Source organism: Adelges cooleyi, unplaced genomic scaffold (assembly GCF_023614345.1).
Source record: "Adelges cooleyi isolate 19-005CV unplaced genomic scaffold, UGA_ACOO_1.1 ACOO_flye_CR_arks_rails_tigmint_CR_PRNA_2, whole genome shotgun sequence".
NCBI lineage: Eukaryota > Metazoa > Arthropoda > Insecta > Hemiptera > Adelgidae > Adelges > Adelges cooleyi.
Genome location: NW_026095860.1, coordinates 3,018,875 through 3,033,447, shown reverse-complemented (window position 1 = coordinate 3,033,447; position 14,573 = coordinate 3,018,875). Strand labels below are relative to the sequence as shown.

Sequence of the window (14,573 nt, the reverse complement as noted above, 5' to 3'; positions counted from 1 at the left end):
ATGTGCCGGCCACACGTACGCCATTGTACACCCAACGACCGGGCAAGAAACCGCCGAGATCGCCATCGGGACATTTTTGTAAAAGCGCCATTTTTCGGCAACGATTTCAATTCTTTTCAAACATTTTTGCTCCAAAAAAATTAAAATGCCGACGACAAAAACGGTTAATTCGGTACGGTAAACGTTCGTTTTACTGCCGTCCACCGACCATGCGGGCCGTACACGCGGTGTTGGCCGCCCTCACGTTGGCCTGCTGTCCGCCCGCCCTGCCGGTCCGGGCCGTTTGCTTGCACACTTCCCGCGACGTACAGGCCCAGACTCGGGCCACCGAAGTGGTGGGCAAAGTGTTGGCCATGAGCGTGTGGCCCGAGCCCGGCGGCCTGGCCGGCGGACACTTTGCCGTGATGGCCGTTTACAAGGGCGCCAAGACGCTGAAACAAATGTTGCACATCAGCGGCACCGACCTGTTCAACATAAGCGACAAGTGAGTGTACATAATATATATATATGAACAGTATAAAACTTTTTACCAGTCTCTAGAAAAAAAAAGCCCCAACCGTTTCAAGCGGTTGATAAACTTTGCAAATGTCACGATTTTCACGAAAATTTGTTGTCAAAATTATTTTTTTACTAAAGAAAAACCAATAAGAATAAAATGGAAATATTGCCTAAACTTAAACCGTGGTAAATTTCTAAGTTGCTATGTATGAATGAAACGATAGTCAACAGGTAGATATTTAAAAAATAATTTCATTATAAAGTTAATATCGATGGGGTCAGTGGATAATGGTGTTAAGTGAAATTGTTTTGTAAAATAGTTTGAATGAATGAAAATGTTAGTATATTATATTACACAATTTAGCAAAATATAACGGTTTAATGTGTGTTGAATCCTAATCATATCCAATTTAGCACTTAAGATACATTTTTAAGCGCATTATTGTTATTGCGTACGATGCTTTTATCGATATTGGTAATTTTACCATTACAGATCCGCATGGAAGTATTTATTTGAAAGTGATTGGTTTCATCACTTTAAGCTGTAACAATCTCTACTGTCCTGAGACTCCACCGACCTGACTACGCTCCAAACAGCAATTTTTTTCTGAACAAATTTGAGTTATTTCGTCCAAATTTCGACGTTTTTTACCTAAATTAGTCCTATGATGTATTGTGTACATAAATCTTCATATATATTTTGTATAAAACACTTTTCAGGATTACACATTTAATATCTACATAAAGTACAGGACTTAAAATAATGTATTTAGTTAATTTAAGTACAATGTAAAATGTACCCTATGGCTTCTGTGGGACTTTTAGTGTACATGAAATATGTAGGTTTTAGTAATTATACTTATTCCATTTAAACCGGTTACTTTGATGTACGTTTTTTGCGGATACGAAAATTGAATAATGTTTGTTCTAATGAGTTTTATTGAAATTATGAATTTCAAATAATTGAGGCATCCAGTTTCACAACCAGCTAAAAGCAATTTTTTGAAAATGTCCACAAACAACAAATAATTTCTTAAGACGGGCGATTTTAAAACAAACCAAGATTTTCTCAACACACACTTCGAGTTGATTAAAATCTTTGTTTGATATTCAATAATAGTTTTACATACCGTGTACAGTGTGGCCACTTAAACAATTAAATCAAAACTATTTTCCTAAGCTATTTAAGTAGAAAACAATGCTTTATTGCAAAATGTAACACTTGAACGTGTGCAGAATATTATTATTGCATTTGTTGCAACGAAAGATGTATATTTTTAAATCCAGTGGGTTAGTCGGTTAATACACAAGCAACTAAAATTAGTTGTGTACATATGTTTGCGTATCGTTATAAGACTACCATGACGTGATAAGATGTAGTTTTTTTGTTGTAACCTATTGTGTTATTGTATTATCTACATAATTATACATCATTTATAAATCGTTACCGTTACTCTACAACATACACTAAAAGTGATTGCGGTCGATATTTGTTTTAACACGATGACTTCCTATTTTAAATAATGAAAATTTATTAGAATAAACAATTACTGAAGAGCGAATGATGACAGTAGACACGGATGGAAAAATGTACTTGACACAAAACGTTTTTTTATAAGTATATATTTGTATATTACACAAAATATGTTTTTAACACTTTACAACTGTTCTCTTGCGGATCAACTGCGGAACGTATTTAATGTCAAGCCAATTGTCATTGGTTTTCCTAATAGGTACTAATTTTTTAAACAAATACAATTTGACTTCATAATTGGTAACTTTGAGGGCGGGCAGTGTTTGGTCGGTGAATGTAGTTACCAAGTCCTGTAACGATTCGCGCAGCTTCTTAATCATTGTTAGCTCTGGCGCAAATTTAGCCTTCCACTTGTCATCGCAAAGCTTAATGATTCTATCCATAAGGTGGCATTGTCTCTCAACCGGTTATGCCTTTATAAATAACAGTCAATATTTCGTCTCTTTTAAAATTGGTTTTCGACCGTTGTTCCTCTAGAAGTTCATATTCTATTGACGGTGTAGTAAGAATGCTGGGCACCGGATTTTCTATTACCCACACCCACACTCCTTCGACATCCTGTTTCATCTCTATCAAAAAAATTTTAACTTGGAACTAGAAGACTATTCAAATCATTTTTTTTTTATTTAAAAATATTAACAGTTTTGTTAGCGCTTGTTTAATCTGAATCTACAGCGTTCAACAACCCTTTATACAGTACTGATTAGCATTGAAACTGTCTAACAAGTCTTGGTACTCCATTCACAGCTTACTTGTAATACCGAAAGGGTATGAATATAAATTATGTACTTCCCAAAGAGTTGTAGTATTCGCCATACAACAACTATAGCGTAGTGTCTTCTTCTTCGACTAGTGTCGTATGGTAAATATAATTACCTAAAGAAAATAACTACAACGATAATAATTTCAAATTTTTGTCATTCGTGCCGTGCACTGACCGTGACCGAACAAGTACGTTTACACGCTAATGGAATCATGGCGGATCCCGAGGCCGAGGCGGTTAAGGCTTGGGCAAAACAATATTATGATAAAGGATTTAACGGCGAAATCAATTAAGACGCTAAACGCGGCCTACCGGAGGAACGGCGTTAAGCTAATGAACGGACGGAATATATTATTATTGCGAGCCGTTAACTTGTTGGGTCGTCGGCAAGCTGTTAATGACCGGCCAGGTCGAGTATAATTCGATTTTATTATTCATTTTTTTTTTTTGTTTGAATTTTTTCATCCCCCTCCCTTTCTCTCCCTCTGCCGCGGTAATCGAATACACAAAACCGATACACATGTACACGTTTGCATGTGCACGTTTTTTAGCCGGCGTTAAACAAAAAAAAAAGCCCCCCAAGAAACTTTTGCGAATATCCTTTAAGCGGTAAAAACTATTTCGATTCCGCCGTGCACCGCCGTCGAATGAATAGCGTTTATTTACATAAGACTCGAGCAATACCCGTACACAACTCGCATGGTCGAATCGCATAATATACTATAATATTGTTATTGAATGGAAAGTTGACGAGATTGCGTTGCTTATACAATGGCAGAACAATAACAATAATATATTGCGCTGGCCACTTTATATTCAACCCGTGGATTTACCATTCTTTTCTACCAACAAGATGATACGATTCAGTTTGTTTGTTGTTTTACAAAACTCTAAATGTACCTACGTATTCGGCGAAGAAGAAAACCTAATAATAGTATATAATATTATAATATAAATATGTTACAAAAATGTCCCACGCAGTATATTTTAACTTCGACGAGGAGCCGAGAAATTTTGTTTTTACAATGCTGTGTTTTTGTTATAATTTTTTTTTGTTTTTGTGTGGCTGGACCAACGATATTTTTAAAAACCGCTGAACCGATTTCTCCGTGTAGCAACTATATTGATCAGAAATCGTACCTGAAAGGTACCTTATTGGGTCAAAATTCTCCTCAAAATCTAGAAAAACACCCAAAAAGTTTACATATTTTTCAACTTAAAATTGCGACGCTCAAATAGATTTTTTTTAAATAATCACATTAGATCCAAATGTGTACGGAATATTTTTTAAACACAGTACTACCGATAAACATTGACAAACCAAAAAAAAAATATCATAAACCCTTTCCCCTAGAAGGGATATGGACATTTTTTCTTTAATTCACTTTTTTAAGCAAAGTTTTAGGGATTTAGGTCTGAAAATTAGACCGAATAAAATAAGACAACTTTCTCAAAAATCTGTAGTCAAACTTTTTTTGAGGAAAACCCCCAAACGAGTGAAATTACACACCGACCATAGTCAATTTACCGGTTGCTAAGCGTGAGTAAATCAACAGTCAACCAGTTTCATTACAATGTTAATTACAAGATATGGGTAACTATGACAATACATTTTTCTAGATATAGAAACTTTACCCTGCAACTGTAGTATCGGGCGACTTTCTTCACTTATCCACGCTTTTGTTATCCATTAATCGCCAAAAGTTTTAATCAAGTTAATTATTTTAATTAATTAGGAAGTAAATTAATAATCTGTAACTAAGTATCACTAATAAACTAGTGTCAATATGAGATGTAATTAAAATTGAGTAAAAAATTGATGTCGAGTAGGGTTGTTTATACTAAAATGATGTACAGGTACCTAAGTAAATTATCTCAAACAGGCGAACGCTTTGATTAAGAAGTAATAATTAATTTCTAAACAGACTACACATGTGCATAACCTTTACATGTGGCCGACTTAACATAAAGGTGACGCCATGCCGCAAGAATAACTTCTTTAGAAATATATATGTATAATTATTATTGTTGTAATATTATCAATACACAATTTTCACGATGAAATTAATTTTCAAACAATACAGTACTGACACGCGTGTGTGCCCTAAGTATTTATTCCAATTACAGCTTTGGCGTGGTAATAACTTCAAAGAATCCAATCAAACGTCACAACACATTTGTTGCAGAGAGCAGATGTCGAATTGTTATTTTTCATTCAAGCACTAACCGAACTTGAAGCCAAGTTTTCGACAAAGAAATCAATTGCTCAGAAAATGTACAACGTTTTATTTTTTATAAAATATTTCGATAAATACTAAAAGTACATTTTTTAAGACTTCCGATGTTCAAAAGATATGCACGTTATTATGGTTTCTTCGGTCCATTTTCATACGAAATTATATTTTTTATAATATTATTTACATTTACATACGTTGGATACACAAACACGGTATGTGTTCAAAACAGAATTCAATTTGTATTTAAATAACAAAAATAATGTAATAACAAAAAAAATCCCAGTTATGCGTTTTAAATTACTTATATGTTATTTATTAAATTATCATAATAAGTGCTCATTCAATATTCAAAATGGTATTGCATTGAACTAGTAATTACATTCACTACAATGTCATTGGGTTGCCATCGTTTAAAACATTTTTAATAAATAATACAGTAAATAACTAAGTAAACATTTTAATCATTCCAATATTATTAGATAATGAACAAAAATGTGTTTATTACAGCTAATGACAATTTATACGACTGATAAAAACTTAATAATCAATTAACTAAAATAAAATTGCTATCTAGAATACAATTTCATACTAAATGACCAGTGACATAATCAGTAACTAACAATCATCAATGAATTAGTTTATACTCACATTGTTTATATGAGTATAATTATATAATAATTAGGTAAAATTTCTAAAAAAAATTGTGTTTGTTTTCAGAGTACTTGTCAGAACTCTGACAACTTTTGAAAGTTTTACTATTATGTGTATATTTTGTTTACTTTTTATAAGAACAGTAAACTATTAAATACTATATTACAAAACTTTTAGAGTTATTAGTATTTTAAAAGTAAAGAAATGAGAGAAAGACAATTATTGAAATAACCGCAAGATTTATTATCGGCCAGTCAACACGTCTCTTAGTAGATTATTATTCTAAATTAAAAAAGTTAATAAAATATATTATATTTTATCATTTAAGTTTTAAAGCTAACGGACAATATGATTGAGTTTTGTAAAATGTATTAACATGTGAAATGTTATTAATGTTATGAAAAGAAAAACTAAAAAATGTCAATTATGAAAACGAGTGAATATTATGAGTTCCTAACGTGGAAAAAGTAGTAGATAATTATTTCTGAGAAATTGTTTGAAAAATTTTAATTTTTTCACAATAATTTTCTTTAGTATGATGTACTAAGGTGAATGAATGGCTTAAAATTAATTTTACGGTTAATTCGTATACGTCGACTTCGACCTTTGAGAACAAAAATCTGCATTTTTTAACACATTGTTTTTTGTTAGTTAGATCCATTTTTTTATTTTTTTTTTTAATAATGTTTGTTTATATTCTTCCGGTAAGGTTACGCCCCGTAGTGCACATTTTTAACCCAAAAGACAACAATATAACGTTGAATAAACAAACAAACAAAATTTAAATGAAAAAGATTGCGTTTTTTTATCGTACAGCTCACATTTGGAATTTTAATTAAAAAAATTAACAGTCAACAAAAATGTCTTGGCTTCGATGGTTTGTACACTTTTCGTACAACGGTAATACGAATATTATATATGCACTGGTCTAGATTTTACATAGTGAAACGGATTGGAAATTTAAATCGCCCTCCGGCACGCCAAATCATTAGACGGAAGACCGTGTTATCAGCATAATATATTATTATAATAACGTCATAAGCCATAAGCTAAAACCCGGCAGGCAATTACCATATTAAATGGTACCAACCCTACTATGGGGGTAACTGCCGGTACAGCTGTATATATTATATATATATATAAACTCATTTAGGCGGACTGTGTTGCAAAACACGAGTGGCCATTACATATAGTAGCATAATATAATATTATACAAGTCTGTGTGTGGGAACCTTCACACTTAAGGTCCATCTTATATATATGCGCATACACACGAGAATGAAATTATTGTTGGCCGTCTTACTGTCGTCATGCTGTGGCACGGTGAAAATTTATTATTTTTGACACATGCAGTAAACCCTCGAGGGTTGAGTCCGAGATGTTTGCCCCTAGAGAACGTTACATTCATTCGGCAAGACGTCGTTTGTTTTTCGCCTGACCGTCTCGTTTTCGTACCAATAAAAGGTCTACGAGAGCAGAAATATGAGAAAGAGCATTTAACTACTTAAACAGGTTGGCACATAGCATTATAGGAGATCCGCTGAAAATAAAAGGGGAAAAGTAGTTTGGAAACAATTATTCTAGCTTCATAAATTTATCAAGATTTTGTCTAGGAAGGTGAAGTTAAAATCAAAATTCTAAAATTCATTAATTACAATTTTGCTTATTCACATAAAACTATAAATATAATAATAATAGCTACGATTGACTACGGTTGTGTCTTTAAATCTAATTTTTAACACCATTTTGAATAATATAATGAAAAAAACATATAAATACATTAGTCGAAGAAAGGATAACAGCTAAGAACTTAATTTTATTGCCCCGTGTATTATAAATTAAAGTAAAACGTTAAGTTAGGTTTGGAAGTATAATAATTTGTGCATCTGCCACACGAGCAAGGAAAACTTATTTTACAAGATTTATTGGTGCTAGCAATGTTGGCGTTTAGCTCCACTGCAAAGTCCAACTGCAATATTTATGAACGTTAAGCTGTTGTATTTTTATTATAAAAAAATATATATAAAAACAATAAATAAGTCTTAATACTATTTTAGTAATAAAACCATCGAATAAATATTATGGTGAATTAGGTGTAAGTTTTGGCAAATAAGTCAATCCAAGACTCAATCTCGAGTTTAAATCGTTTCAAGGTTTTTTTTTTTTTTTTTAATAATATTTCTTGCGAGATCGATGTCTATCGAGTGTTGAATTATGATTTATTTTACAAGAAACTATAAATACAACACCAAATGATTAAAAAAAATAATAACACGGTCTAATTAAGTGGCCATTCCGGAACCCGGCCGGTATCCGCAATGCGACGCCCATATTAAACCCCAGTGGGGCGGCTAAGGTGTTTAAGTTCAGACTTTTCGGCATAGCGCAATCTCTTCGACGCAGCCATTTATAGGTTTCAAACGAATAGTATTCCAAACGAACAATATTCAATCACAATATTAATCGACGCTGTGGCAGCCTATTTCCGGATACAAGGAGAATTAATTGAGAATTAAATTACATCAAATTTCACCTTATGCGCGACGTTTGGCTACAAGCAATAGCATCGAGCGAGGCGTTAAGTAGTAAAAGTAATTACAAGTCAAAGAAAACCAGCTGTCTTGCGCAAAACTTTTCAAAAGCAACATAATATTAAATACCTCGCAGCTTGAAATCAAAATGTTCGCGTTATAAATTGTACAGTAAGTATTGTACAAAAGAAAATTTGATGAAATATTTTTGCCAAGAAAATGTCTGTGATAATAATCGTCATTTATCTTTTTTTTTTTTTGTTAAATTGTCTTAATAACTGTAACTGTACTTTTTTAAAAGCATTTTACACGCAACATACCGAGTAGCATAAATTGTTTTCTTTTGGTTATAGCATAACGAATAAGCGGTGTGCACCACTTGTCTGTTTAAACATTTTAACCCCAATGTCGTTGTCAGGTCAAAATAAAATAAAAAATTGTATAAATACGTGTCTCGCCGTCCGGTAATTTGCGCACAGGTGTATTTGCTCGGGTACATTGAACGGTGAAGAAATATGTCGTATATCCTACAACAGGACTCCGGAGAGGACTTGATTAAATAAAATATTTATACCGTGTACTTAGGATAATGTTATGCGAGGATCGTTATATCCGACCGAAGAAAACCAAAATGTGTCAAGACTCGAGAGAATTGTGAGACTTGAGTGGGTAGCGTCTTGCGATTACGGTCCGGTGTGGTATTACACATTCACCACGTGTATGGCCTTAAACGTGATGAAAGTGAAAGATACTTATACTTATAAAATAAGAAAATGCGTATCTCGGTGGTAGAGCTACAAGGAAAAGCGTGGACAGTCTTACAAGTGTTTTTTTTTTTTGCCGATAAATAAAATTATTTTTTAATAATAATATATATTGATAATTGCAATCATATTGTAAGTGTATATAGTCTTTAACGCAATCACCATTATTTACAAGGTAATTTTTCCGGTACATTGGACTTGTATTAAATATTGAAATAGAGTTGATGAGAAAAATCGCTACACCGTTTTGCTCAAAAAGATTTCAAAGACCGAACGGTAAAAAAAAATTAATATAAAAGTATTTTTATAAAAAAAATGTATCCGAGTCTATTAAGTGACCGTATATACTTTTTTATTCGGCACAACGTCGAAGCTCAAACTCTTTAGAAAGTTAAAAGTAAAAACTATACTAAAGAAACAAAACATTTTAATTTAAAAACTATTGTTTTAAAAGCTGTGAAAACTTTTATCTCAATTTGAATACAAAATCGTATTTTAGTTTAATATTATTATTACAAAATCTGATTTCAACAATATCATTATTCATTCCTTATCATTGGACAATTTTCGGCTGTATATTCATTTTTCAAAATTGTTTTTCTTCAGTAAGTAGAGAAGATGCACGTCAGACTATATTACCCTTCGTTCGAATAACGATTTATGTGTTTGCATATTACCTAATAAAAATAATGCCCAAAAACTATTTACACTAGGTACTATGGATAGAAAGCATCTTACCTTAACTAAGTAAAAAAATCAAATCAACGATAAAGAAAAATTATATCTCCCACACGGGAATTTAAAAAAAAAATGTTTTGTTGAGGTTTGATGGGAATTATTTTATAAGTGTAATATACTTAATTTACTATAGTCTAAAAATTATTGATAAAGTACACATAAAATGCGCGCTTAAATGAAACTTATACTTATAATAGTCGTCTCAGCCAGTTTGGCTTAACATTAAATTATGGTTTAGTCAAAAATGATAATTTTTTAACTACACTTACAACGTTAGCCACACAACTGTGGGGACAACCGACGCCAATCAGTTTAATTATTCATATTACACTCAACCATTGGGCCGACTATTATTTGAAACGTCCATTTCAATTGCAATAATGTACGTTTTACCCAATTACTTTGACGTGGATGTGATTCCTAATGAATGTATCAGAATACTTATATTATATATGCACAAAATATGTTTATTTAATGTCGACAAACTACACAGTCTAATGATCCAATGAATGTGTGCATGAGTTATATCTGAAAACATTACGTTAACAATGTAAATACAATATACCAGTCTGTATGTAAATTACAACAAGAATACATAATTAATGTTTGAATCCATACAAATAAGTTGTCGTTTCATACATGTAAATATTACCTATTATTTGCACATTGTGTTGTCAACCAATTGTTAGGTACCTACAGAGTTAAGCACAATATTATAATTGCTGATATTTTATAATATGCATTATTTAATAAATTAACTCATTTTTTTTTTTTTTTTTGAGAAATAATAAGTAAAATAAATGAATATGTATTTAGTGTACTGAATACGAATATCAAAATTATTATTTTAATCTATATAATAAATAATTGTTTATGGAAGAAAATTTGGAGTGTACAAAGCTAACATTTAGAACTGGCTGATTATTCAATTAATAATTTCAGATTTTAACAGTTCAACTTTAATTTCATCTAGGTTTTCAATAATATTTCCAAATTTAAATACTATAAATACATTTTTTTTTAACAACAATCAATTACTTACATTACTAAATTTCTACAAATTATACAAAAAATAGTGTAAATCTATTTATTGCTGTTTGAGTAGTTGTTTTTTGAGAACAAATAAACTCAACACATATAATTGATTTCTGGTTTAAATTCATAATAGCTATATCTAATTGATATTTCTATTAAAAAATATTATAACTGTTAAATCATAGACAAATTCAATGTGTAAACAATTGGTTATTATAGATTAAACAAAGCATTTAATACTTATAACTTGTCATAAAAAATCAAGGAAAAGTCATTAACTCGCCCAGCCTTGTACATTTGACAAATGATCTAAGTATAGTTTTTATTGGAATTAATAAAAACCTCCAGTTTTTGGACGATATAATATTATATTTTGGAATAGCTTCTTACATTTTGAGAACACCATATTAATCATCGTTAGAACTAAGGAGTTTCGAAGTTTAATTATTCAAATCTTCTGGGGTTATTCAAATTGAACGGATCTATACATGTATCCAATCCATTGAGCTCTGCAAAACTTCAAACGATTCATCAAACTTGATTGCGTTGTACGTACTTGTTTAAGGGGAATTTTTATAGAGTCGCGCGGACAAATAATGTACATAATGATAGTGTTTTCTTTTTGTAGTTCGAGGCGTTTGCATTATTAATCAAATCCCTTCGATGGTATGATATTATAAGAAAATGCGCGTCTACGACGGACGAAGGAAAACGGGGTACAGCCGGTTTTGAGGTTCAAACCACACAGATAATGTGCCTGGCGTTAGTAGTCTGAAAATATTCTTGCAAAATACAATAATTTCCAACCGTAGCAATATTTGAATGTTAAGGCCGAGAAAGCTTTACAAAGGCATTTTTTTTTCCTGATAGCCCATTGTGCGCCTTCCGACCGGAACGACGACGGTTTCCCTGTTTCCACCAGACACACACACACACAAATCTTAATTACTATACACATAAAGCGCAGTAGCCGTATCATCCCCGGCATTTGTTTCTTCTTATTAGCAAAAATCAAAACCAATCCGAGCGTGTGTGTGGGTTTCTATTTTGACAAATACAGCATTAGCTATTAATTTTATAGGTTTTTGTCGTTTTCCTTTTGGACCCGCAGAAATCTATGAAAATTAATGACCCATGGGATTTTATGCGTTTCGGTATACCGGCAAACAACACAGTCTACCCCCGAGACACACACCCTCTCGCCGGCCTATCAGATCTGCCGCATTCCTTTAGTACAATACCGGCGGCGGTAAGGTACCCTATATTGAGTTCTCTGTACAATACAATGTGTTATCACTTATAGATTTATTCCGTATTGATTTTACGGGTAGTTTAACTTTCATCGAAACTGTATTCGCAAACTTTACTAAATCAAATAACACAACATTAAAAAAAATGAGAAGGGGGAGTGGAAAATAAGAATTATAGCTTTACAAAACACAGCATGAAAACTTTTGGCTTGTACCTACGATTTAGAAAATATTTCTATGACTAAAAAATTATACGACTCTGAACTTCATCAGAACTTGTATGTAGTTTGCTATACGCTTACAAAGCAAAAAAAAATGCTGAAGCTTCAACACATATTTTTCCCACCCCTACCCTCCACTCTGACATAAACTAGTTTGGTGTTTTATATTTTAAATAAAATAAATGATATTGTTGTGTTGGCGTTAACAAAAAAAAAACCTAATCAAAATACCGTTGCATAATCTTGATTTGCTTACCTTTAGTTTTTTTTTTTTAATTAAAATTTAACTAATTCGTTTTTGAATAAATTACTTTTGTTGAACTTAGTCGTACAAACTTTAGGTAACACATAAAACTTTTATTAAAAAAGTTTGCACTGTACCTCTTTATAATACTTAGTATATTATTGAACACTAATATTATGATTTGAGAACAAGTAAATCTATTGTTCATATAGCGATTACTTTTATTTGGTAATAACCAAATCTCAATAAACATTTAGAAAATATTTTGCTACCGTGTTGCATTCATACCTTTTTTAAACAAAATTTAATTACATATTAATGGTACCATTCTGCATATTATTATAAGAATTGTGAGTAATTGATATTTTCATAGAAAGTATTAAATTATTGTTTTAATTATTGTTCACTTTCAGTTTAGTTTAGTTTAGAGAGCACATTTTTCGATTCTACTCGCTGTGGCTTTTTTTTCTGCCTTTCTAAATTACATTTAAGGTCAAAAATTATAAATATTTTGAAAAAAATACAACTAAACAATTATAATTTTTTCCAAGTTTTGCCGGCTTTTGGCGTTTACTCGCCAACCGTAATATTCGTTTAAATAAACGCATAAAAAAAAAGAAACTCTTTTAAACTTTGCCGTGTACTCAGCATAAACTCGCGTCAAAGTAGTTTCAATCAGATAAGGACCAAACATATTGTATGGGGATTTTCTCGTTTTGCTTTGAATACTTTTCGTTTGCACAATCACACTGTACAGCGCAACCAAGTGCACTGCAAAGCTGTACTTACCAAATCTAGCTGTAAAACATTCGCGGGTTTTTTTTTTTACTTTATCAAAAATCGTTATGCGTTTACATATCTTTTTTTTCAGCGTGGAATAAAATAAAATTACATTGGCACATTATTGGCTACATCAATATAGTATATAGTATGTACTATATATATACTATTACAGTATGTCAGAAATGCAAATAAAATACAAGTTGATGGTATTCATTCAGATGGAACGAAATTCTCAAAAAAAAAAATATATATATATGTATATACATACAGGGTGATTTTTTTAACGCCGCACGCTAGTTTACTCTTAAAATAATTACAATTTTGTAGTATGTATTTTTGACGACATTTCTGTTTATTTTCTAGTAGAATATTGGACGGTTTTCAATGTTTTATCTATTTTAGCATTTGCTAGAGCTTTATCGACCCTTGAAACTTAAATGGTATCATATATATCTAGAGAAAATTTGAGCAACTTATATCATACATATATACATACATATTATATTTTACATATACATATTATATTTTAGTTATTTTTTAAATTAAGAATAATTTATTGACACTTTGTAACTGGTCGAAAGCCAGTAATCATGTTTAAAATTGTTTAAATAAAAAATTTAGGAAGTGAAAACTAGTATAGGGCGTTAAAAGAATCACCCAGTATACATAATATATTAAATTGTACAATTTAAAACTGAATTGCTATTCTTCGCATGTCAAAAAAATTTGAAAACACAATATTTTGAACAAGTTTAAAAGTGTAAAAATGAAAACCGGTATATTTTAGCGAACCGTCAAATATGATAACCGTTTGGTCGTTTTTTAATGATAAAAAAATATTAAAATTACACTTCTATTTTTCTATAGGCTTTAACCGAAAATAGTACTTGCACATTAATAACAATATTCGTGTAAATTCAAGTTTAGTGTATGAAACATGAGAATGTAGACTCGTCCTTGTCGCTTATGTGCTTTTATCAAAATCAGTTCCCAATGCCTAAGCGTTGACTTTCACGCAGTGACTAAAAATGGGCTTTTGCCAATTGGATTTTACAACCGGAAACTGCATATCGAACCTATACTTACTGTGGCAATGTACAGCTATACCGACTGCACTATAAAACGTAACGACCCATTATAATAAATGTTGATTACAGCTATAGCTTAACGTCGAGCAATGGCAGAGTTGGGGGGGGGGGGTACCATAAAACTTACAGGTAGTGCTTTTTAAAATACTAACATTTATTTTTTAATGAGAGATTTGTCGAAATAAAAACAAATGTAGCACTAATTTTTAGTTTTAAGGTTTTTAGAATCCCAAGCC

At 31.5% G+C, this 14,573-nt stretch overlaps 1 protein-coding gene across 1 annotated transcript in view; it reads left to right on the top strand.

Annotated features, from left to right (window-relative positions):
• LOC126833500 (uncharacterized) overlaps positions 1–14,573 on the top strand; it is an 84,387-nt gene continuing 69,814 nt past the window's right edge. The window contains exon 1 of the mRNA XM_050564884.1: positions 1–484. Coding sequence (XP_050420841.1) covers positions 210–484 — 275 coding nt within the window. The 5' untranslated portion in view covers positions 1–209. The remainder of the gene's footprint in view (positions 485–14,573) is intronic.